The following is a 25,767-nucleotide window of genomic DNA, read 5'->3' on the forward strand; positions in this document are numbered from 1 at the left end:
ATGTGATGTCTAACCTATAACATGAAGGGAAAGCGTGAACTTTTTTTTTTGAAATGGAGTCTCACTCTGTCGCCTAGGCTGGAGTGCAGTGGCATACTCTCTGCTCACTGCGACCTCCGTCTCCCGGGTTCAAGCAATTCTCCTGCCTCAGCCTCCCAAGTAGCTGGGATTACAGATGTGCACCACCACGCCCGGCTAATTTTTGTATTTTTAAGTAGAGATGGGGTTTCACCATGTTGGTCAGGCTGGTCTGGAATCCTTGACCTCGTGATCTGCTGGCCTCAGCCTCCCAAAGTGCTGGGATTACAGGCATGAGCCACCACGCTCGACTGAAAACATGGACTTTTATGGGCTGAAACATTTTTATCTACATCTAGAAAAAGGCATTCAGAATACAGGTATCAGGGTATACGCTGCTTCTATTTAGTACAGGAGGAGGGACCGTGTTAACAGAGAAGGATAGCTCATGAACCAGTCAGCTGAGGGTTGAGGGCTGTTGAATGCTTTTCTTCCCTTTTTAATTTTTGTTTTTGGGAGAAGAGGGTGTTCAGGTAGTAGTAAGATCTTCAGAGTGTTTGGCAAAGTTTTCCAAAGTATGACTTGACAGGGATCCATCTGTTAAATCAAATGACAGATACACCCTCCCATCTCCCCTCTCTGCCAGCCCTAGGAATTAATCTGGTCAAGGAAGACACAGCAAATTTGCTCTCATCCAAGGCATCCCTCGTCATTCTGGCTCATTCATTCTTAAAGTCAGGCCCAAGGTCACTTCCACGCCTGCCCTTGAGCACATCCCAGCTTCTGGTCGGACCCTAAACTAACTGAGCCTCCCTGAGGTGGGTGCTCTAGACGGGAAGGCCTGTGGAAGAGCCAGACCCCAAGAAGCGATTGCATCAACTGTGAGACTCACAGCTGTCAGCAACCTGGTGTCCCATAAGCTTTCCTGGACGCCAGATAGCTGTGAAATAACGTTTTGATGAATTAGGTAAAAAATGAATTACAAACATGTGGAATACATTTTCTTCACTGCACTCAGGATTTAAAATTTACAAGGAAAAGTATTTGGCCACATTTGCCAAACCCAAGAAGCATTTGAAAGGAAGCCAGCAAAAGCTGTTTCATGGAGACCGGCTGGGTTTGCTCTGCTTGGCTCATAAAGAGGGTCTGGAAGGAAATCCCTGCAGCCTCTCCTCACACCCGCGCCCCCCCCTCCCCCCCCCACAGACACTTCCTTGGGAACGGGGCCTGAGAGCATTGGGTCAATTCCTCGCCTACCAGGTCCGAAGGCCAGGAAGATGCCCCGCATGTCCATGAGCTCGTTGTCATAGCCGTGCCATCCACGCTGCCAGCCTTCCCGTTTGCCGGTGCTATTCATCCAAAATGGAAGCATCTCTCGATTCTGAAACCAAGCAAGGCAGTCACATGACACTGCATCCTGACATCCTGACCGTGGCACTGAGCGGGCATCTGCTCCACGCTGCCACTCCACGGGGGTCTTTCCTCCTCTGCACTCTGACTGAGCCACCCAGCCTCCGCTGGGGCACTTCCTGTTCCAGGCAGCTCAGACCCTGGGCAGCAGCCTATTCGATGACTAAGCGCTCTGGTTAGCAAGGTGTTTTCCTACATGGGGCTGAATTGTATCCCATAATCAGTTTTAGAGCCACTCAATATAGTCAGTTAGTGGCAGCAGGGATGTTAAAGCGTACCTGCCATGTCATCAAAAATGTATCTGGTCTTTGTCGCAGGTTTGTAACCCAGTGCTCCTAAAACCAGTACAATTTCCCGAGCAATTGAAACGTCTCTTGCTTTTCATTTATAAGGAGCTGCTTTCTCTCACACCTGAGTTAATACTACTGAGGTGGGTCCTGGGGTTGGGGGCTAGACAGCTTCAGGGTGGGGGCTGGCCACCAGAGGAATCAGACCACAGGAGGGGAGAGGGGTTAGAGACTGAGTCCAATCACCTGACCCGTGATTTCCTCTCACATCCGCGCAAAGAAACCCCATGTGAAGCCCACGGGGAGTGAGGTTCTGGGACCCCCTCCCGGAAGCTCTGCATGCCTCGCCTCCCATGCTTTCTTTCCCACGTGCCTCTCTATATGGTGATTCCCAGGGGGCATCCATTACAATAAAACAGTCATCTTAAACACACTGTGCTTTCTTGAGTTCTGTGATTTGTCCTAGTGAATGATCAAACCTGAAGTAGGGTCATGTGACCCCTCGAATGTAGCCAAATCAAACACAGGTGCCGGTAGCCTGGAGACCCGGGACTGGTGGCCGGCATCTGAGTGGGGGCTGCCTTGTGGGATGGAGCCCCTTGACCTGTGAGGCCCACTCTCACTCCAGGTACTGGTGTCAGCATTGAATTGAATGGTGGGCTATCCAGTCGACGGAGAATCGTTGAGAAACAGCATTTGTCTAATCACTACCTTTCCTAGCAAAGCAGCTGGAGCCCAGAGGGGTCCCCTCAGCACATCCCAACACCCTCTCCCATGCAGCCCACCCTGCTGTTCTTCCTCCTAGCGCTGCCCTTGGGAGCAGCTCCGAGCCAGCCTCCTCTCCTCCGTTACTACGCACACTGGAAGGCGGCTCCTTTGCTCCCTGGTCCAGGCTCTGCAGGTCTTCATTTTCTTCACCCACCCTTCCTTTGGGATGGGTTCCAGAACCATCACTTCCCATCACCCCTCTTTTCTTCAGAACCAAATTTTCTTAAGACTACAGATGCTCACTTGCTATGAAATAGAGGGCTAAGAGAAAGCTTTGGAAATCCCACGGAGGCTGCAGCCAGCGAGCACAAGCCTAGCCATGCACCGCAGAAGCCACGCATCCTTCCATGACCTCACCAAGGATGCACAGTGCGTTCCTGCTAAGCAGGTTTCAATATTACAGAAATATTTAATATTTCAAATGCAGAAGGTAGAATAGGCTGGTCACGATGAATCTGTCGACTCAAGATTGCTAAGCTACCAGCAATTTACAGGTTGGCTCCCAAGACTAGTAACAGTATCACGTGTTTAGTGAGCCAAGCAGTTCAGCAAGAGCCGACATCGATGTCCACTTAACCATGTAACATCCCAGTGGGGATGATACCGTTTCCACCATTTTGTAGTTGAAGGGACTACGGCTCAGAGAGGTTAGTGACAGTCAGAGTCACACAGCTAGTGCAAGGCAGGGCTGGGACTGGAACCCAGCTCATCTGTCTCCCGCCGCCTGGGCCACTTCCACTCTGCACTGCTAAAGGTCACTGCATCACAACCTCACAAAGTGTGGCCAGAGACAGAGCACTAACGATTCTGGAATTGCGTTGGTGCAGTTAAATTGCGTTAAATTTCTAGCTCTGGGTTCCTGGCTCCTTCACTTCTCTGAGCTGTGGCCTCCCTGCTGGCTCTGGCCTTCTTGCGGGGTCTGTGGGGATGTCATGACTGTGCGCTAAGTCCCTTGACATGCAATAGACGCTCATTAGGTGGCAGCGGTCTGGTCCACAGATGCCCCCGGTGGTGGGGCCAGGCAGTGTGGGTCGTGAGGGCTGAGCCTGCTTGCGCTTACTTAGCTGTCATATCACATTGCACAGCCATCTGCTCTCACCCCATAAATCGCCCCCTCGCACTGCAGCTTTCCAAGTTTCTCTGTTTCCTGACTTTCCCACATCCCTCGTCACTCCTTCTCCAGCTGTGGCTTGTGTTTTTCCACGAGAAGGTTTTGCTCACTGACTGCATCTCTAACTTTCTCTTTTTGTTCCTTATCTGTCCATGGTGATGATCACAACACATCCCCATTCAGCCTCGTCGGCTAATTTAATGTGTTGCTTTTCCCTCTCACAGCCTACGAGGCGGTGAGCTCAGAAGCACGAAGTGCAACACTTTCGCTATTAACGACCTCACCAAATACGAACCTCATGGTCTCTGTGCCCCACGACAAAGAACAGCAGCAAGAGACATGAAGACTGACGGCCCGATTTGAAACGTGCAGCCTAGATTCCACAAATAAACACACAGCAACAATAAACCCCAGCCCTGAAGGCGATGTAGGATCTTTCTAGTCATGGGCAATCCACTTGTTTTTATTAAAATAATAAGTTGCCCCAGAAAAACTGGTTCTCACTGATGAACGAATCATAACCACCTTGCGGGTCAGGTGCACAGGTAACTGGTTTAAGCAACAGATTGGATCGCGGCCCTGCACGGCCTTCATTGCACAATGCTGCAGTGATGATTTTCTTCTTTTTCCTCTGCCAGTGGCTTTTAGCACCTTTGCTTCATACCCAACGTTATCTTTTCGAGGGCATACAGCGGAGGCCAGACCTATGAAGACGGGCCTACCACAGATCCTTCGGCCTCCAGGCCAGGAATCCCCACCTGCCCATCCGCAGCTCCGGGTTGGGCTGCTGGCCCCATCCAGCCCCCGTGGGGCCCAGGGACTGCCACATGGCGCCACCTAGTGACATCCGGGGAAGCGCCCCAGCCCTCCAGATCTGGCCGAAGGTGAGAAACAAGGGTAGAGGGAGGGCTTGTGTGTGTGTGTTCAGGGGGAGGAGCGCCTCTAAGTGGGATCCCACTGCCGGGTGGGCAGCCAGTTCCCAGGGTGGCAGGAAGCACGCGGTTCTCCTGCAACATGTGCTGGAGGGGGTGGCTCCCGCTGATCAGTGGATGTAGAGGGAATCCACTCCATGGAGGCAGAGAAGGAACGGGTGTGCCCAGGTGAGAGGAGGCCCGGGCAACAGTGGAACGTCCCTGCCAGCCTGTAGGAGAAGCCCATGATTTCAGGGCCAATTTATTCAGTTCCATGGGCATGCACTGAGCTCTGGATTCATGCCAGGAACTCGGCTAGGCTTCTGGGGTATGGGGCACAGAGGTGGAGGGCAGCTCCTTCCCCTTCCAGAGCTCAGCTTTAGTGAGCTTCCAGAGCTCAGCTGCTGGGCACTGACCAGAAGTGAACCGGACCAGGACTGGGTGTCCAGCCCAAAGCCGGGAGGGAGGCTCAGGCCCCAGGGAGGCCTTCAGCAGAGGGGACATGGGAAGAGGTCTGTGGGGAGAGGCAGTGAGTGGGGACGTAGCTCTGTGCATGCATCCTACATGTGTGTAAGCACGTGTGCATGCGTGTGTGAATGTGTGCACATGTGCCTGTGTATGAGTGTGAGTGCATGAGTGTAAGCATGTGTATATGTGAGTGTGTGTTTGTGTGTGTAGCAGCAGGGTAGGGAGATGGAGAGGAAAAGTCAGAATGAGGAGTCCACAAAGGGAGTCCAAATAGAGTGGGGGACGCTCTAAGGCTCCTGGAGTGACAGAGTCCTGGGAACTCCAAGAATGGGGAGCCCTTGAATGGCCTAGGAGGAAAAGATTGAAAGAAAGCTGGCATCAGAGAGAGACTGCTGGAAAAGCCAGGAGCAGAGCGGAACTGGGTGGTTTTGCTCTCAGTGGCTAGCGGGGTTGTGCTAACCAAACAGGGTGACCAACTCTCCTGGTTTGCAGCTGAGTGGGTTTCAGGGATGCAAGACTTTCTGTTTTAAAACCAGGACTGTCCCAGGCAAACCAGGACAAGTTGGCCACTGTACAGTCAGCACCATATTAGAAATGTACATAACATCTTCACTCAGGGTGATGTGTTCAGCTCTTCCCAGTGTCTTCCAAAAACCCTCCCCCAGACAGGGGCGGACAGCAATGCCAGGACCCTTCTTCTTGATAAGCCCCTCAACCAGCTAATCATGTCTAACAGGAAGGAACCAGAAATAAATCGCCCCACCCCAGGAAGCGCGGTGAGAAGCAGCTGAGGGGTTGCCTGCAAGCCTGTGCTCTTTTCTGCTGGTGCTGGCATTCTATCTGGGCGCCTGCACCCATCGGCTGCTCCCCATGATAATGCCTCTTCTATGCTTGCATTAATTTGGGAAGCTAGGGACTATTCATGAGAGAAGAGCTATAATTTCTAGACTAGGCCTTTGTCTCAGTCATCCTAGCATTAAAATGAAAAGAAAATGTGACATTCGCTCTTTACCTCCAAATCAGAAACCCACTAAATACAGTGTGTTCCAAACGCCAGGACGCATCCGTTTGCGTTCAGCATTGTGGGATTCCTTTGTGTGCTGAGCTGAGCTGAGCTGAGCTGAGCCGTCTGGGGCACACACTTAGAAATGCGAGGCTGGGAATGAAGGTGCATGCAGAGAGAGAGGCGCAAGGACAGGAAGAGCAGGAAGCACTGAGCGGTCAGCGTTCACCATTTGCTGCCAGGCGCGGTGGCTCACACCTATAATCCCAGCACTTTGGGAGGCCAAGGCGGGTGGATCATGAGGTCAAGAGATCAAGACCATCTGGTCAACATGGTGAAACCCCGTCTCTACTAAAAATACAAAAAAAATTAGCTGGGCATGGTGGCGCGTGCCTGTAATCCCAGCTACTCAGGAGGCTGGGGCAGGAGAATTGCCTGAACCCAGGAGGTGGAGGTTGCGGTGAGCCGAGATCTCACCATTGCACTCCAGCCTGGGTAACAAGAGTGAAACTCCGTCTCAAACAAAAAAAAAAAAAAAGAAAGAAAAAAAAAGGCAGGGATGGTGGCTGTGGTAAACCCTCTGGCGTTTACTTGTTTTTTCGTGACGCATTTTTGGAATACGTGAGCACATATATTTCTCACCCATTCCTTCCCATTTCTCTCCAGCATGTATAGGAGAGTGGTCGCTAAGCTGGGGAGAATAACGGAGGAGGCTGGTGGCCCACAGCTGCCCAGCATCCGGCCTCCAGCTCTGTCCTGCATCCCTAAATGACTCCTCCCAAGGTGGCTGGAGGGGGCTCCGCTGCAGGACCTTGTCTGGTCCCTCCTGCTCTGCCTGGTACTGGCCCTCTCACCTTCTTCCCACAGAGGCCATGGTGTCGCTCCCTGCTGGAAAGCAGAGTGCTCACCATCCACACTGGTGCACGTGGACCACCCCGAGCGCGGCCTGGGCCTAGCTCTTGGATATTTGCATTCAGCAGGTCAGGAGGAGTTGAGGCATCTCTTCTTAATGTCCCCCAGGTGGTCGGGATGTGCAGTCAGGCGTGGGAACGGCTGGAAGCCGCTCACCGGGCATCTGCCACGGGCCATGTTAAAGGATGACTGTCCTTCTCTGAGAACTGCCTGAGATCAGGGACTGTGCCTCACGTCCCTTTGTGTGGCCCTGGGCATAGCAACATGGGCCTTCCTCTTACAAAGTTCAAAGGGCTTCAAGGGACTGCAGAGTCAGGCACAAGGTCAGCAGCTACAGAGCTGCTTTCCAGCAGGCAGGAGCCAGGGCGGCCCTCCAGCTGCTCCAAGAGGCGCGTCACTCCCAGTGACCGGCGCCCTATATGTGGTGTCTCCTTTCAACTACGGAAAGTATAATTCTCGTGAGGTGTCGGGTCAGGGACCCACGTTCTTCCCTTTCTCCCTTGAGGCATCACAACAGGTCTCTAGGGAATGGGACAGCGCCACTGAAATCTGGTCACATTAAAATAAGTAAAAGGTGAAACTGATCCAACGTGTATTAGAGAGGCCTAATAAAAATCTACTTCTGTCTTCTAGGACATGGTTATAACGGAAGTCTCCCACCTCCCTGAAAACACAATATACTTGGGACATTCTCCCGGTCTGAGAAAAGGCACCAATAATGTTCAAGTCATGGGTGGCTTCAGTGAAAACGCTGGTGAAATGATGACAGTTTGGCTGGCTCAGATGGTTCTGCTGCTGGTGTGAAGGTTGCGATATGGTTTCTATTATAAACCACGCTTTCTCAGATTTTGTGGCGTTGCTATTTTAAATTGTCCTGCAGAGAGGCTTCCAGCCAGCAGGCCTCTGTGGAGCCCGTGGGAGTGGTGGTTAGGAGCCTTTGAGATGTGTTTGCCACATGCCGCTCCAAAGAGATGTTCCCCTAGCCATTTCCCCTTCTCTGCCTTTCTAAAACAGAATTTAATTGCTTAGGCCTCTCGGGCCACTGGCCTGACCCCAGAGAGCCCCTGGCCACACACTGCTTGATCCTCGAAATGGAAAATGCAGACAGCAATGTCAGCAGGGATCCAGGGACGTGGGAGTTTAGCGTGGAGCGAAGTGCTGGAGAAAAGCACTCAGTGAATGGGGTTTCTTTTTCCTTTTCTTTTTTTTCAGAATCATGTTTCTTGCAGCGTGCCCAGGCTGAGAAAAGTACCCATGTGCTCCCACGCAGCGCGCAGAGCGACCCTGGTCACCACCAGAAAGCACGCAGCTTCCCGCCCTACATCTGACTTCGCCAAGCCCAGTTAGGCATGCCTGGACAATACCACAAAAACTGCCACTAAAACTCAGAGGCCGTGTTTTCCAGATTGTCTTGATTTCCGTGGATACTTTGGGTCCAGGCCTAACAGCCATTCAACCACAGGCTTTAGAATTGAGCCTGGTATTTCATATCCTTTTCCAGTTTTCAAAATAAGTCTTTCCTCTGGAGAAGAAGATTGGTCTCCTTTAAAAGCTTGGGCCTGAATTTGCTGCGTTTCTTTCAAGTCAGGCAGAGGTCCAGAAGATCAACAGCAAAACACCATGTTCCAAAATATTTCACCAAGCTCTGGGGAACTCTTTGCCCATCCCACCTCTGTGAGCATGGTGGCATAAAATGGACACTGTCCAGGAGAGGCTGCAGAAATTAGCTCTTCAGAGCTGGGAGGGGCTGGGGAGAGCGGCTGTGTCCCACCCTTGGACTGCAGCTCTGGGCCAGCCAAGCGAGGAGAATTGCTGTTCATGGTTTCAGCACCTCTTCTCTGTTGAAATCTCTTCTGGGGCTACTAATAATTAGCCAAGGTTGAAAGCCCAACTTTGCTTTCTTCTCTTTTTATTCGGTGACTGGTTTTACACATCTACCAAGTGAACAACCTGTCAGTCAGTAGCCAAGAATCGACTGTCTCAATATTTATTAATTCATTCACCCACTAACATCTACTGAGACTCTACAAGCTCCATCATGGGAAACAAAGGTCAAGATGCTGAAGATCTGCCCTCAGGGAGCTTCCACTCCAGGAGGGCATATTCCAAACCAGAGAAACAAATGTCTCACCAGGTCTTACGGAAATTCCAAGCTGGAGGACATTAGCAACTCTTGCGTGTTTCCTGGAAGAGATGGTGTTTGAGTTGGGCTTTGAAGGACAGTTGGTGGCGATTGGCACAGACGGCATTCCAGGGATTCCACTGATTAGTTATTGGGCCAATTGACGTTACTCAGGCGAGCACGATTACCCCTTCCTGACCAAATTCCCAACACTTAAGTCTTTCACTAGAAGAACTGTTTTCACAAACAGAAAAATTTTGGTTCCAGTATATTCTAATCAGCCATGTTGGTGATCAGAAAGGAGAGGCCTGGGGTAAGGAAGAGGAAAACGAGGTAAAGTGGGCTTGGAGCCGCTGTGGAGGTTTTTGCAGTATGACACGAGCAAGAAAATGGAAAAGGATGATGGTAGAACTTCTGTTTCTGCTAGTGTGAAGGAGCCGAGATGCGGCTCTAGACCCCGCAGAAGCCAGAAGGGTGAGTCTGTCACTGAGAAACACGAAGTCAGAAATACACTGAACATTCTGATGAGATGTTTGGGAAGAGCGGGGTGGGACTGCGTGCTTCGTGGCTACACTTGAATTCAGGTCCTGGGTTTGTTGCTCAGAGATCTGTAACCATAGGCAAGGCGCCTAAAATGCTGAGGCTCCATTAACTCCGTAGAATTGGGGTCACAGTATCCAGTGAGGAGAGAGGCACTTAATTAATTAAGGAGGTTCTTAATCCCAAATAGCCACTATTGTTATGGTTGTTCCTGGCCAAAAATTTTTTTTCAGTCCCCATATATTTATTATCTGAAAACATACAGTAACTTGATTTGTATGTCATCGAAACTTTTGGAGGGTCACAGGGGCTCTTTCCAAAGTCTACAATGATCCAGGCATGAAAAATTAAGATTATGGATGCTCTACAGCACCCAGTCTTACTAATTAAAGGTGCATGAAGTCAACTGACAGTCTGTTTAGTGGGTAAGTATAAGGATTTTCATGGAACTGCTCATGACTTCAGTTCTTTAACTCTGTTCTTCACATGACCTATGAATTATATTACCCCAAAGATGATGGATCCTGACCTCCCCTGTCAAAATTCCCTGTGGTTTCCCTTTGAATTTAAGATAAAATATATCAAGTCTTTTTTTTTTTTTTTTTTTGAGACAGTCTCGCTCTGTCCCCCAGGCTGCAGTGTAATGGTGCGATCTTGACTCACTGCAACTGCCACCTCCCAGGTTCAAGTGATTCTCCTGCCTCAGCCTTCCAAGTAACTGGGATTATAGACACGTGCCACCACGCCTGGCTAATTTTTGTATTTTTAGTAGAGATGGGTTTTCACCATGTTGGCCAGGCTGGGTGATCCACCTTACTCAGCCTCCCAAAATGCTAGAATTACAAGCGTGAGCACATCCAGCCCCAAAAATACCAGGGCTTAAGATAAAAAGTACCAAGCCCTGGCCTGACGCTTCCTTGCTTACCTAAGCAGCCCCATCGCGTTGGCTCCCCACACCCGGCCACCTGGCCCATTCTTTCCATTCCTCTAACTCTCAAAGGTCTTTCCTGCCTTAGGTTCTTCAGGCATCCCGTTCCCTCAGGCTGGAGAGCACTTCTGGGTTTCAGCCTCAAGTTCCCTTCTCAGAGAGGGGCCCCCCAGCCCCTCATCGGGTTCCTGTTACCCCCACCCCAGTACCCTCCTCACGACACTCTCTGTCCATGACAGCACTTGCCATGGTGATTTATTTGTGTGGCGTGAGTGTTTATTTAGTGTCTAGTTCCTTCACTAGCAGGAGCACAGGGGAGGGGCGAGGACTCCCGGCAGCTCCCACTGCTGTCACTGGCCTCACATGTAGTAAGCTCTCAGCACATACCTGCTTGTGAGCTAGACATGTGATTGCTGAGGCACACGGCCATCGCGGCCGAGGATGGACGAGTGTGCTTGAGTTCCTGGAAACTGCCCACAGTCTTTCTCCACTGGGCATTTGGCTGTGTTGTGCCTGACTCTCCCATCATTTAGCATCACCGAGCCGTCTCCTCAGTGTCCCTGGACCACTGTGACATTGTGACAACCCAACCTGCCCCAGGCCCCTGGGGGAGGCAGTGGCAGGGTGACCAGCTGAGGCCCCAATGGAGCCTACCTGGGCAGGGCTCCCGTGCTCTGGGGAAGAGTGTGATCTTCATCCCCTGGCAGGAAGATGCCAGGCAAAAGCTTTCCAGAGGACAGGGACCAGCTCTTAGGCAGGCTTCAGTGAGGACTGCCCATTTCCTAGCCTGGAAGCAAAGAGCTTGGCTGGTGAGACAGGCTTAGCCCCGTGGAGGCAGCCTGTGCTTTACCTCTCTCTGTTTCATCCTATGGGAATAAGTACACTTTCAGATTTCTCTCCTTTCAGGACAGGAAGCCAGAGAAAGGACCGACAGCAGTTGGACATCCAGCTGGTTTGTTAACAAGTACAGGGGCAGAGGCAAACTGGCGGCCCTGGCCAGGGGGCTTGCTTTGCTAAGGCAGGGTCAGCAGTCCTGCTGCATGGCTGTGCAATCCCAGGGAACACATTCAATCTGTTTCTGTCGTTACCTTGCTCAGTGACACCTCCCTAAGAAATCCTAAGAAAAAGATGAACTCAGTTAAGTCTTCCTGTTAGTGCAGCTGCCTTGGACTCTGCAAGGCTTACACAGATGGCAGGAAGTGAGTGTGTTTGGGGAAAGGGCATTTTTACCAAGGAAACCAAATCTTCCACATTTCTGAGATGGTGCCTGTGGGCAGAAAGGAGTGGGGACAGGACTCTCGAGGCTGTCACCCAGCATCACCGTGTCCTGACTCAGCTGTTTTCCTAATCAAGGCTAAACCCGAAACCGGTCTCATCTTCCAGCTGAACTCAGACCCAGAGAGATTGCTTTCAGGGCAAGGGTCTTGCTATGCCACAGATGCGAAGCGCAAGCCAGCCCTGAAACGTCGACGCATGTGCTATGGACGGGTATGTAGGTTTCAGGACAAAACTTAACGTTCTTTTACCATTTGGGGAGAAATTTTGCAAATAGGAATGTGAGCAATTAATAGCCTTGGCACAGAGCAGAAACGAGGATATAGAATGGGATTTTAAATTCTCTGCTGTCAAGAAAGTATAACAAACAATAGAATAATGTAAATAAAGAAGTCTAAACCAATAAGGAAAGAACAGGCACTTGTTTGGGGGGATTTCTCAGAAAGCAAATAAATAAAGCCCCAATGTTATGTTAAAGTAGAATCAGGGCCAGGTGCAGTGGCTTATCCCCGTAATCCCAGCACTTTGGGAGGTCAAGATGGGCAGATCACCTGAGGTTGGGAGTTCGAGATCAGCCTGATCAACGTGGAGAAACCCCATCTCTACTAAAAATACAAATTTAGCTGGGCATCGTGGTGCATATGGGTAATCCCAGCTACTCGGGAGGCTGAGGCAGGAGAATCGCTTGAACCTGGGAGGCGGAGGTTACAGTGAGCCAAGATTGCACCACTGCACTCCAGCCTGGGTGACAAGAGCAAAACTCCATTTCAAAAAAAAAAAGGAGAATCAGAAATTATAACCTTTACATAGGATTTCTTAATGATAAAAACTCATAAATTCCATGACGGAAGTAAAATGATTAAGATAGTCTAGGAAGCTGCAAAGAGTCATTAAAAGAGTCATATCTCGCCGGGCGCGGTGGCTCAAGCCTGTAATCCCAGCACTTTGGGAGGCCGAGGCGGGTGGATCACGAGGTCAAGAGATCGAGACCATCCTGGTCAACATGGTGAAACCCCGTCTCTACTAAAAATACAAAAAATTAGCTGGGCATGGTGGCACGTGCCTGTAATCCCAGCTACTCAGGAGGCTGAGGCAGGAGAATTGCCTGAACCCAGGAGGCGAAGGTTGCGGTGAGCCGAGATCAAGCCATTGCACTCCAGCCTGGGTAACAAGAGCGAAACTCCGTCTCAAAAAAAAAAAAAAAAAGATATCTTAGCATCTCTCAGGACTCAGGGACGATTATGATTTTCCAGAGAAACATTTGTCTTCATGGATATAGCTTCCATAAATTATATTAATGGAAGTGATTGTTCTCTTTGGGTAGGCTTCTGGGAAGCTCGGAACCACATGTGCGTTCCACTTTATTTAGCAGTATGTTATTTTCAGAACTAACAATATCAGCCAGGCACGGTGGCTCAGGCCTGTAATCCCAGCATTTTGAGAGACCGAGGCGGGCAGATCACTTGAGGTCAGGAGTTCGAGACCACCCTGACCAACATGATGAAACTCTGTCTCTACTAGAAATATAAAAATTAGCTGGGCATGGTGGCGGACTCCTGTCGTCTTAGCTACTCGAGAGGCTGAAGCAGGAGGATCTCTTGAACCGGGAGGCGAGGCTGCAGTGAGCGAAGATCACGCCACTGCACTCCAGCCTGGGTGACAGAGTGAGACTCCATCTCAAAAAAAACAACAAAAACAAAACAAACAAAAAACTAGCAAAACCCACGATGCAGAGTCATCAGAAGTAGAAACAGGAACTAGAACACACCTAGTTCGGGATCGCTATTCTCATTGTAGCAGTTGTCGCTGTCATTGACTAAAATGTAAACAGAAATTTTTCTTGATGTATTTATTATCTGCAAAATAACTTTAGATGCATGTCATCAAAGCTTTGGGGGAGGGATCATTCTAGAGTTCCTAAGGACCCGAGCGTGACAGATGAAGATGAATTTTGCAGCACTTATCATGAGTAATTAAAGGAGCATAAGCCACCAGGGATAGTCTATTAGTGAGCAATCCTCGTCTTTCAGAGCTAATCGTATTTTTTCACACCCTATTTATCTTATTTATGATGTGCTTTTTGGTTCTTCAGGATTTCTGCTTCACTTCTCTTTGAAATTACCTCAAATCTTTCTCTGGAAATGATTGTATATTTTAAAACGCTGCTCAAGGAATTGTCAATAGCTTGGTAATATTCCTTCCTGTTCTGTGGCTTCTCTGTACAGTGCTGTATATAGAACGCAGTACTGGTCAGCCCTTGCTAACTGATGGTGTCATCTCTGATTTACTCAGACAAACGTGTGTGTGTGTGTGCGCGCGTGTGTGTGTGTGTGTGTGTATGTGATCTGCCAATGCATACAAAAGTAATATATAATAGAACATAACATGGTCAGCATTAATGTGTCGGTTTCCTACAGGGGAGCAGGTACTTGGACCCACAGCAGAGTGCGGGGCGGGAGGATGGTCGGGAGATGGAAGCAGAGCCAGGGGCAGGAGGACGTGTCCTCAGACTCGTCACTGGGTGTCCTGAGAGGGCCAGCACCAGGCGCATGGGCGCAGAGGTGCTGTTTGTCCTTGCTGTCCCCTTACCCCTTCTCTCTGTTGTTTGTTTCGAGGCCCCTGTCTGCCTGACTCCTGGCCTCGGTTTCACTTCTGTCCTGTGATTGTGGCCCCCTGGTCTGCGCTTCAGCACAATTTCAGATCACAGCACCAAAGCTGAGCCAGGGGAAGCTGCTGGCGGGTTAAAGTTTAAAGCTGCTAGAGCAGTTAAAGTTTATGCATCAAGGCTTCTCAAGTGCGTGAACTTCTTCCAAGTCCCTGTACCTAATTTTATATTCAAAATTGTGTATGTCTTCTTCTTTAAGAGAGATCCCCCTCACCTTAATTCTATAATCCCCGGAGTGCTACAAAACCTCAGAGTCTGACCCTGGTTGTGGTATGTATATTTTGCCTCCTGATAAAAGCGGGAGATGTGCAAAGAGAACCCACACCCTTTCTTTCCTGCTTTGGGGTGTCCTAACGGGATATGATGTGATGCTTGGAGCTGCAGCAGCCACCTTGTGACCTTGAGGAAAGCCAAGAGCATTAGAGAAGAGCTGGCTTTGGGCGTGATGTAATTGAGTTACTGGATTCAGCAATCCTGCAATTGCCTGCTGCAGACTTCTAGTCATGTGGGATAGCAAATCCTTCTAGTTTAAGCCACATTTATCAAATGGTCTGTGATATATCACCAAGAGCGTCTTAACGGATGCCTCGAGGTCTCCCAGCACTGCGTTTCGTCACTCAATGGAAGGCCCCGCATCTTCATGCTGGACATTTGGCTGCTGAGATACCATGTTTACTTTCGCTGAGAGGACTCAGGGCTGAAGCTGCTCCCCCAGCACCTGTCACACTCTACTGTGGGAAGCCGAGACCTTTCCAGCCGGAATTGAGATGGCACCTCATTCATCATCCAGCATCTCCACAGTGACCTCTGCCCTGCACTCCCCTACCTAAGCCTGTTTTCCAGCAAGATGCCCCAATCGCCTCCGCCCTCTTCTGCTCTCCCTCCCTTCCGCCCAGCCTCTCAGCAAGGGCGACTTCAGCTAAAGCCGAGAAAGTAACGACGGGGGGCAGATGGCCAGCTAAGAAGTGACTGGCGGCCGTGGGTTAACCTTCACGGCATATTTGCTTTTGAAAATTCAAAGCGCTTCTGCCGGAATTTTATAAACTGAAAAAAAAGTTCAAAAAGTGAGCCCTCTGGGGCGACCTGGAGAGTTGGCATTATGGAATACAGTGAGACAGGTGACTTGCTTCAGTACATGTGTGCTCCGTGTGAGGTCCTGAGAAAACCACTCTAAGTCCTGATTTGGTGGTGCTAACCCAGCCTCACTCCAGGTTAACTTCACACGGTGTGACGAGGCGACAGGAAGCATTTTGGATTGCAGCAGAGAGGGGGCGTGAGGGAGCAGAGGGACCCTCATGGAGACCTTGCAAACCACGTGGCAGAGAAGCCAGAGCTGCCTGAGGAGCCCTCGCTGGCCTCTGCTCTGCGTAGCTCACTTCCTAACCATATCTCCTCTTTTCTCCATTCCTCAGTGCCAGGGGCTTCTCTCTCAGAGCACCCAGAAGCCACGCAGTCCTGCATAACTGAGGCTCGTGCCACACACCTGCATTTTCCCATGCCCATGTCCCGGACTCCCACACACTTGCCAAGCATCACCTGCCTCCACCCCCGGGGGGCTCCCGACAAGTCCTGGGTCTTACGCTTGGTTGGTCTCAACCAGCTACTCTCATGTACCCTGGAGTCCGTTCATCAGGTCAATGCAAAAGTAATGATGATTTTTTTCCCATGCCGCGATTACTTTTGAACCAAGCTAATAATTGTAACCCCCTTCAAATTCCTAAAATAACCTGTACCGTCTTCAGGAATTAACTGTAAACATGACAGGACCACAGACTCTCTGAAAGAACAAGGCCTTCCTACCGTGGGCTGGCATCGTAAGCTGATGCCACAGCTGGCTGAGCTTGGAGTCCAGGCTAACCAGGGGGAGGCTGTTGAGATCATTCAGGCATGAGACAATTAAAGTTTGGACCAAAAATGCATGATAATCTCCTCTAAAAATCAAATTGGCCAGCCGGGGACTCTCAATCCCGTTTGCCAAACATTTCTCTTGAAGGTGAAAGAGAAGCTGAGCCTCTCCTTGCTTTTGACTACCCTTGAGCAATTGCTTTGTTCAGAGTAATTTTTCCACTTTAAAGCAAACAGGTTACATTGTAAGCCCCGTAATCGAGTTAAGGCCCGTTTGCTAAAACACAGCGAGTCTGGAGCCATGAAGTCTAAACCATGACTCTGGGTTCACGTTTACAGATGTGTCTACAAAATTACCCGATCACGAGTTTTGATTCTCTAAAGAAAGAAAGAATGCAACAAATGATGCCTAAGTGAAAAAGTCTTTTACATGTAAAAACTGAGTAACTATTATTAACCTTTGCACTGTTTTATAGAATTTGCATAGTGAATAAATGGTCATGCATTTCATAATTACCTCAGTTATGAACCAGCCTTCGTCGGCCACTAAAGTCAAAGGAGAGACAAACTTCCCTTTCTTGTAATAAAACCTGCTTGGGATGGCTTCCTTCTCGTAGACAGTCATGTGTTCCACCGTGCTCAGGTTGTTATAGATCTGCAAAGAAAATCAAGAATGATCAGTTTTGCACTCTTTTTTTTTGAGACAGAGTCTCACTCTGTCACCAGGCTGGAGTACAGTGGCACAATCTTGGCTCAACACAACCTCTGCCTCCTGGGTCGAAGCACTTCATGTGCCTCAGCCCCCCGAGTAGCTGGGACTACAGGCACCCACCACCACACCCAGTTAACTTTTGTATTTAGTGGAGCTGGGGTTTTGCCATGTTGGCCAGGATGGTCTCGAACCCCTGACCTCAGGTGATCTGCCAGTTTTGGCCTCCCAAAGTACTGGGATTACAGGTGTCAGCCACTGTGCCTGGCCTTGTACATATTTCTAATGTACAGCCACTTAAATATCTATGGCTAAAATTTAAAATCCACTGGCTGATGTTGACTTGGCCATTAGCCAAATCAGGCATATATTCCTGGGCGTAACTGAACATAAGATTGGGTTGATCAACTCAACTCTGTAAAATCATTAAGTGGATGGTTTCTGATGGCTCCATGAGTTATAGTTTTCTACTTAAGGAAATCTGGAGTTCTTAAGGCAAGTAGGATGCATTTGCAGTAGGATTTTGTGTAAGTGAAAAATCTGGCGAGACGCAGCAGCTCTCACAAACTGTTGTGTCCATCACCTGACAAACTGTCGCCCAAACATGGCCCCCACTTTTGAATACTCTACCAACTGCTTGGGCTGCTTGCAATGCCTGACTTGAACACTGCCTTGGAAGGAGCTCTCCCTAGCTCAAAAGCTGTGGATGCCCAAGTTCTGGAGACAGCACGTTCCTGAGCGCCAAATTGGAGACAAGAATGATCTTCCTTGCCAAAAAACAAACAAACAAAAAAAAAACCTTATTTTCAAGAACCTGCCGATGTGTAAAATTTGTCCCTGATTTCATATTTTGGGAGCTCATGGGATCACTGCATAAACAGGCCCTGCACCTGCAGCTCCTGAGCATGGAGCCCGAGAACAAAGGACCGTCCCCTCAGGGATGGCGCAAGGCTGGGAACCGTGGCATTGTGGGCATCAGTGTTCCTCAACTCCAAATAGACGGATCTTATAGGGGAGTAGGCAGCTTGCTGTGGTCTCTCTCTGGGCCAAAGAGGTGAGGCCCTGGCCTCCACCGGTGCTTCATCCTTACTAATGATTGTCCAGAGCCGACTGCATTGCTGCGGTGAGGATGGAGAGAGGAAGCCCGCCAGGACTGACCCTGTGGTTGCCATCCTCCAGGGGCAGCAGGCTCGCCTTCTCCCAGGAAGACAGTTGCTTCCTGCCCAGATCAGTTTCATCTGGGAGTGGGACAAGCCACAAAGCCCATATTGGGAAGTGACTAGGAACTCGGTGGACGAGCAGCCAAAGGTGCCACTTGCTCATCCTCGCTTCTCAGGGTAGGTTACCAGCTACTGCCAGGCAGAATAATTATTTTGAGAGCAGGGTAAGCAGAGGTCTAGTCATCCCGGGGGCAGGGCAGTCACTGTGGGGAGCAAAGCTTTGCCCCACCTTGGCAGTATGGGAAGGCAGCCACACCCTCTGCTGAGGGATCATCGTGGTCACCGACTCACACTCTCCTTGCAGTGGGCTCAGCATGCTTCCAGACGCTTCACAGCAGCCAGGAGGCAGCTGTGGCGACACCACCATGCTCGTGTACAGAGAGGCAGAGGGGCCAGGGTGGGGAGCTTGTCTGGCTTCCAACCGAGCACAGAGCTGGGAATGGTGGCTCCTGAGAGAAGGAGCTGGGCACTGCACACAGCCTCAGCTACCTCCATGCCACTGATGCTCCCCAGAGGTGCCTGAGAAGTGCTGCGTTTGGGCCAGTAATTAAACAGCCCTAGTGGGGGCTCGCATGCGGCTTCCTTCATCTAATTCTCATGACGTTCAGTGCAGTAGGTACCATATACCCCTTTCAGAGAAGGAAGAACAGAGACCTGATAGAGATCACTCAGGGAGGAAGAGGCAAACTAGGTCACCTGCCTCCAGCATCCGAGCTCCTGACACTGCTTTGTATGTCAGTATTAAAACTAGGAGGAGGCCAGATGCAGTGGCTCACGCCTGTAATCCCAGCACTCTGGGAAGCCGAGGTGGGCGGATCACGAGGTCAGGCGATCCAGACCATCCTGGCTAGCATGGTGAAACCCCATCTCTACTAAAAATACATAAAGTTAGCCGGGCATGGTGGCACGTGCCTGTAGTCCCAGCTACTCATGAGGCTGAGGCAGGAGAATCTCTTGAACCCAGATGCAGAGGTTGCAGTGAGCCAAGGTCACACCACTGCACTCCAGCCTGGGCAACAGAGCAAGACTCTATCTCTAAATAAATACATAAATAAATAAAACTACGAGAAGAGGATACACCGCAAAGTGGCCACAAACGCGGGCCCGCTTGGCCCCCTCGCCCAGCAGGGCTGTCTTGCCTCAGAGTGCTTCCCTGGGGCCGGCCAAAGGCTCACAACAGGCCCACGGTCCTTCACTTGCTGCAGCGCATTCAGGCTGATGTATTGATTCAGCTCAATCACTTTGTCCATCCAGAAAACGTCGGTCATCCCGTGATCCGAGAAAATGATGACGTTCAGCTCGTCCTGCAGGCCCCGCTCCTGTGGGGTGGGAAAGGCAGTCGTTACAGCACCAGCTGGGAGGCTCTTGCCCTCGGAAAACCTCATCAACTACAGACGATAGGAGAAAGGCTGTCTTCTCAGTTCTGTGTTTAATCATCTACTATTTCGCCCTGGCGAGACCCAGTTCAAAACTACAACGGCAGCCCTTTGCAGAGGGGACTGCGCGGCTCGGCTGGGTTCAGTGCGTGCCGACACCTTACACAGCACTCTCAGCTTTTTCGGCTCTTTCAACAAACTCGTGTGCTCGTTTGAGAACTATCACATGCCCATGTTACAGATGTACAGGCTAAGGCACAGGAAGAGAAAACAAAAGCGAAAGCAAACCAAACCCCCGTGTTCCATCATTCAGCAAGCACGTGGTAGAATCAGGATGGGCAGCTGTGCACCTGTCAAGCTTCTACCAAACTGATTAGGGTTTCACAGAGCTGGTATCGCTCTAGCGGAGCCAGGCGAGAAGGCACACCTAGGTCATTCTCTCTCACTGGCCCGGCTGTGGAACAAGGGATCTCTTGGTACTGCAGGAGGCATTGTGTGAAGCAAAGGGACCCGTCACAGCCCGTGCTGGCGCAGTCAGCTTTTAGCAGTAAGAGGGAAGCCGTTGACGGGAGTGACTGTGGAGGAGAGAAACAGAGGGTGGCAGAGAGAAGGCCAGGCCAGATGTCTGCTTCAGGTCACCTGGATCCACTGGGTCATGTACTTCAGGACAGTGTCTACAGCCTTGAGGGCGTCTTTCCTCTGCGGGGATGCAGGCCCGTAGTGGTGGCCTTCCACGTCGATGCGCTCGTGGTATATGGCTGCCAGGTCGGCGCGGCCACTCCTGGAGGGACAGAGGAGAGAGGCACGGGTAAGGGAGGCCCCCAGCAGCTTGCTGCCTTATCACCCCTATAGCATTCTGTGAAGCTGTTCACACCCCCGAAACCTTGTCCCTGGGCCAGGAAAAGCCATACGTGAAAACAAATGAGGTCACATCTCCAAGGGAGAAACACACACTGAGCCCAGAATTGCTGGTCCTGAGCACCTCGGTGATGAAAGATTTCCCATCACGCCTTGGAGATGGGGAAGATGCGACAGTTATTGGTGCATCCTGGCCGCCTGCTGTCACCAGGTCAGAAACACTCAAAGCTGTCATTTAAATAACTGCTGTACAGTCACTGCTGGGCTTTAAGGAAGGCTCTAAATTAAGCACTACATCGTGAGTCTAATGGGCTGGCCAGGACGAGAACAGCATTTGCACAGCACCCCTGCAGGAGGCAAACGGATGAATGTTCAGGGGCTGGCGTCAGCGGGCCTCCCTTGGACACCTGCTCTGCGGGGCCTGGGATGGGTCCGCTCCAATGTTGATAGCACGTGAATTCTAGCAGTGACATTTCTATGGGCCCAGGAAGACCCCATTCTGACAAAACGCCCCTTGGCTAGAGTATCGATGGTAAAAATCCCAAGCTGTTTCACCCTCATTCCCGAGTTAAGGACTAGGAGCTAGTGATATAAGCTGGAGCAGGAAGCTTGCAGAGTCCGGGAGAGGGGAGGAAGAACCTGGAATGTTCTCTGCAGTGTTTCCACTATGGCTTCCTCCCCAGGGCTGGCTTTCCCACAGCCTCTGCACAAAGCACCTGAAACTGATCAGAGTGATGATGATGATGGCCATGGTGGTGGTGATGATGGTGTTAGCAGTGACTAAGGAACGACGCAGCTTGGCAAAGCAATGAAAGCTCACTTCCCTGTTTGGACTCGACGTAGGTTAATAAGTAATATTCTCGGCGGATTTTAAACACAAACGTGCGCGCACACAGATGCAGTGGCACTGCTTCCCCCGATGCGGCCTCCCCACTACTGAAAACGTGAGGAATGAAAGACCGTATCCTGGAGCTCGCAGAGCCTTGGACCTTGTCATCCACAAGGAGGGAAAACAGCCCCATGGTAGCTCAGAGAGCTCAGTCTGCCCGACCCATTAAACCACTCCCGCTCACCCTTCAGGTCCCAGGAGAGGTACTGCCTCCTCCAGGAATCTTCCTCTGGTGCCCTGCGGATAGATTGGGCAGCCCTCCGTGTGTTCCCATAGCACCCTGTGTTTACTTCTGGGCTATGACGTTTCATACTGTGCAGTAATTGCCCCCTTACATGTCCTGTTCCCTGTCTAAATTGTGAGATTCATTTACTGTAGGAGCCAGGATGTACTGTTCATCATATCTGAGCTCCAGCCTGGCGTTTGGCGCACGGCAGGAGCCCTGTTAACGCTCCTTTGAATGTATAGTCATAGAAAGCGCTCAGGAAGTGACAGCTCCTATGGGTCAGGCACTACATTGAGAGCTTTTACACACATTATCTTACTTAATCTTCAAAACAACCATGAAAGGTAGGAATGTCTTGGACAGAGTGCAAGACAGTTGCCCACATCACACAGCTAGTAAAAGATGGAACTGGGATTCAAACCCTGGTACAGCTCACTCCCAGCCCCAGAGCACAACCACGGCACGCTCCGGAGGAACTCAGCCGCCCACCCTCGCCAACCAGGAAACATTCTGCTTAGTCTTAAAGATCTTTCGGAAATGGATCTTCTCTTATGAATTCTACCAACCCCTAGAAGGCTAGGTGTGGGACAGGCCAGAGTGTGACGGTGAAATCAAGTCTCTTTCCCTTCTGTGCGCTCAGTGCTCTGTCTGCGGGTTGAATCGGCCTCCCACGTCTGTCACGGCAGTGAAAGGTATCCTCATGGAAAAGCATTTGCAGGTTTTATAGATGAAGAGACAGGCCTAAGAAGTTTAAAGACGTCGCTCAAGGCCTCACAGACCTCTGAGACACAGCTAGAAGCACATCTCCAAAGGCAGGATACTTGTAACTCTAGCGAACTTTGAGCCTCCACATGCACTCAGCTGGGAGCAAGTCCCTGAGAATGCTCTCCTGGCATCGTCCTTCATCACAGTCAAATGTGCAAGAGGCACATTCTTTACCTGCCCTCCTGGGTGCCCTGAGGCGAACTTCATTCACAGTTTTGAGGATACATGGGTTACAAGTTAAGCGAAATTGCTGGTCAAACGTTTTCTTTTTTTTAGAATAAAACAAACTGGTCCCTGGTTAAAAATCCCCCTTACCACCCTCCTCCACATTGTGGATTGGATTAGGTTATGATTTAGGTGTTCCTCACAAATGGCATTATCATTATGCATGCTCACTAATGTGTGCATGACTAATCCAAACTCCTTCAGCATCTATAGGCAGCAGAGAACAAAGTCACTTCAGGGTCCTACAAATGTGTAGGTGGCTGGTGAAATAGTAGCATTTCACACATGTGCCAGAACTCTTTTAAGGCCTAAGTTTGCTAGATTCACGGGCCGATGGCACTTCTGCCATTGTGATCTTCGAACACAGTGAAACTCCCATACAACCTGTCCTTTGGATAAGCCTCAGCGTTTCATTGCTTTAGGTGCATGCACCTTTAGCATTTCAGATGTGCCTGTTTACACAGCATGGCATCTGTTTAGGTGTTCACACTTCCAGAGTGGGCTTATATGTAGGGAAAAATTCGATTAAACTCAGTGGTGACTTACTAGAATGAGGAGTTTTCATGAATAAAGTTTACCATTGCATCAAAGTGTAATGGATGAACTACTTCTAGGTCTCCGCGCATTAGATATCTCAGCTTAGTGCAGCACTCACTGTCCTGGTTTCTTTAGGGCTATCACCATATTCACAAACCTCCATGTCAGCCATTACATATGACAATTTATCTGATGGCTTTTGGTCAAGAAGCTGTCAACCTCAGATGCTGGGAATCCTGGATTTGGGATGCTTGTGATTCAGGGATCACACGTATGTCTCTTGTGAAAGGATTCTACGTTGACATTTCATTGACTCATCAGGAACCTACATCTGCAAGGGCTGAGACCTCTTGCCTGTCTGGAGATCAGCTGACAGATGCTTGCCTGCCAGCTGTTTTCCACATGGATCTGGTCTCCATCCCAGGTCAGCTCATTTGCAATGAATCAGTTGGGTGAGGAGTGATGGGCAGTCATGCCTGCCCACCTGCTACTGGCCGTTGACAGCTCTAAGGTCCAGGAACCATTCCAGAAGGACTTGTGGCCACCAGCACAGTTCCCTGAGAGCTGCAAGGGGTTCCTAACCTTGGGGTTTCAGGGACACCTGAGTCCCCCATCATGTTCAGATTCTGTCCAGATTTCTTTGCCATGTAAAAAGCTCTTAATATTCTTTCCATTTTTCTTACTGAAGTGGGTGACTGTTAAGAAAAATGATCCAAAACTTAGAAACAAAGCCTACAGTGTGATGGCCTGCCTTCTCAGTGCCGTGCTGAGCACTGTGTAACAAGCTTGCTTGAGTCACCAGACTGAACTACTGATTGGTGTTCAGGCTCTAGAAACCTTGCTGCTAACTCGTAGGAAACTGATAAGATGAAAATTATTTCTGTCTGATCGAGAATACAGCCCTAAAATTATGGTGTGATTATCCTCTACGTTATTAAGCATACCTTCATCAAACAATAATTATCCCTCATCATCGTCCATCCTTCTGTTTCCTGATGTGTGTGTCTCATTTTCTCCTTATTACCAGCTTTGTCATGCTCCTGGTTCCCTTCGGCAAGAAACTACATTGACCCTTGGCATAGTCCTCATACCCAGATATAGTGAGCACATGACAGAGACTTAACTTTGAAACTTATCTTTTGACAGGGTCACTGGAACTGGACAAGTCTGGAATCAAACACTGGCTTCTCTTCTTACTCACCTGGAGGCCTTGGATGTGTGGCAAGATTATCTCCAAGCCTCCATTTCCCCAACTAAAAAACCGACTTGATAGGGTTTGGCTGTGTCCCCACCCAAATCTCATCTTGAATTACAGCTCCCACAGCCCCCGTGTGTTGTGGGAGGGGCCTGGTGGGAGGCGATTGGATCATAGGGGTGGTTGCCCCCATGCTGCTGTTCTCACGAACATGAGTTCTCATGCGATCCGATGGTTTACAAAGGGCGTTCCCCCCTTTCGCTTGGCACTTCTTGCTGCTGTCATGTGAAGAAGGATGTGTCTGCTTTCCCTTCTGCCATGATTGTAAGTTTCCTGAGGCGTCCTCAGCCCTGCAGAACTACGAGCCAATTCACCCTCTTTACTCTGTAACTTGGGTATGTCTTCATTAGCAGCATGAGAAAAGACTGGTATGCTAATCAAAGGGTAACATGGTATATTAAACAAGCTGATGTTTATAAAGCACTCGGCACATAGTAAAAGGGAGGGGAGGGGAAAGAAAAGCCTCCCATTTCTCTTTTCCTTCCAGATGCCCCTAGATTGCTTTTCCTGAGTATGTGGCCAAGCAGGGAGGAGGAGCCAGTTTCCCAGACCCAGCCTGATTCCTCCTCCTTCTTCCCTGTACTCCACAGGGAGGAGGGACCAGCCAGGACAGAGGAGCTGGCTTCTTGGTGGCCTGTGGAAAGAGCTGTGTCATCCACTCCTTCATTCACCCAGGCACGAGTGAGGCTCCAGGGATCCTGGAGGAAGTCCTTTGGAGCTGTCTTCAGTCACCTGGAGCTTGACAAAGGACTGTCTATACACAGCCCATGGCTGCGCCCACTGTCCCGCAGCCCAGCCGTCTCCTGACTGATGCGTTTGTGAGACTGCACAGTGTATCTGCTCTACAAGCCTGGGAGCAGCTGCCCGGCCCACCGTGACTGCCCCCTGCCCTCCTCTACCCACCCAGGAGCCACTCAAGGCTTATTTCAGCTTTAGCACCATGGACCTTTTCCTGCCCACTGAACCATGAATATCCTGCAAATAGGACTTCTAGGAGGATGGAAGTAAGTGAGGCAGATCACAAACCCTGCTTCCTTTTCAGACGGGGGAAGGACCCTGTGTGTGTGGGGGTGCTGCCTACAGAGTGCCCACATGTGGTGGGAGGCACACAGCTCCAGTGGGTCATGGGCTGCAGACACGCAATGCCTGAGCAGGCTGCAGAACTCCAGGCCTTTGGATGGCCCCGAAGAGGAGACTTGCAAAGAAGCATGTCTGGACTTTCTCTTGCTGTCTCAATTTCAGCGTGTCTTAGAGGTGTGAGCTAGCAGAGACCAGGGTGGAGGACTGAGGGGTTGACCCTGGAGTGGTTCTCAGTCACCATGTCCTCAAGGCAGGTCTCCAGAGACAGGGGGCCCTAAGCCTCTGTGGAAAGAGCTGAGCACTGGCTCTACCACTGACTGGCTTGTGAGGAGCAAGGAGAAGTGTTTAACCTTCAGAGAGCCGG

General features: G+C 50.3%; 1 protein-coding gene across 9 annotated transcripts in view; it reads right to left on the minus strand.

Annotated features, from left to right (window-relative positions):
- The window catches only part of ENPP6 (ectonucleotide pyrophosphatase/phosphodiesterase 6), a 141,120-nt gene that overhangs the window by 21,194 nt on the left and 94,159 nt on the right, over nt 1–25,767 (minus strand). For all 9 annotated transcript variants that reach the window (XR_012516932.1, XR_012516931.1, XR_012516930.1 and 6 more), the window contains exons 4-7: nt 20,208–20,349; nt 19,332–19,511; nt 16,781–16,918; nt 1,276–1,399 (exon numbers count right to left, since the gene is read on the minus strand). Coding sequence is in view for 6 of the 9 variants with exons in the window: in XM_074396690.1 (XP_074252791.1) it covers nt 1,276–1,399; nt 16,781–16,918; nt 19,332–19,511; nt 20,208–20,349 (584 nt within the window). In the remaining 3 variants the exon portion in view is untranslated. The remainder of the gene's footprint in view (nt 1–1,275; nt 1,400–16,780; nt 16,919–19,331; nt 19,512–20,207; nt 20,350–25,767) is intronic.

This window comes from Saimiri boliviensis, chromosome 3 (genome assembly GCF_048565385.1).
Source record: "Saimiri boliviensis isolate mSaiBol1 chromosome 3, mSaiBol1.pri, whole genome shotgun sequence".
Classification (NCBI taxonomy): domain Eukaryota; kingdom Metazoa; phylum Chordata; class Mammalia; order Primates; family Cebidae; genus Saimiri; species Saimiri boliviensis.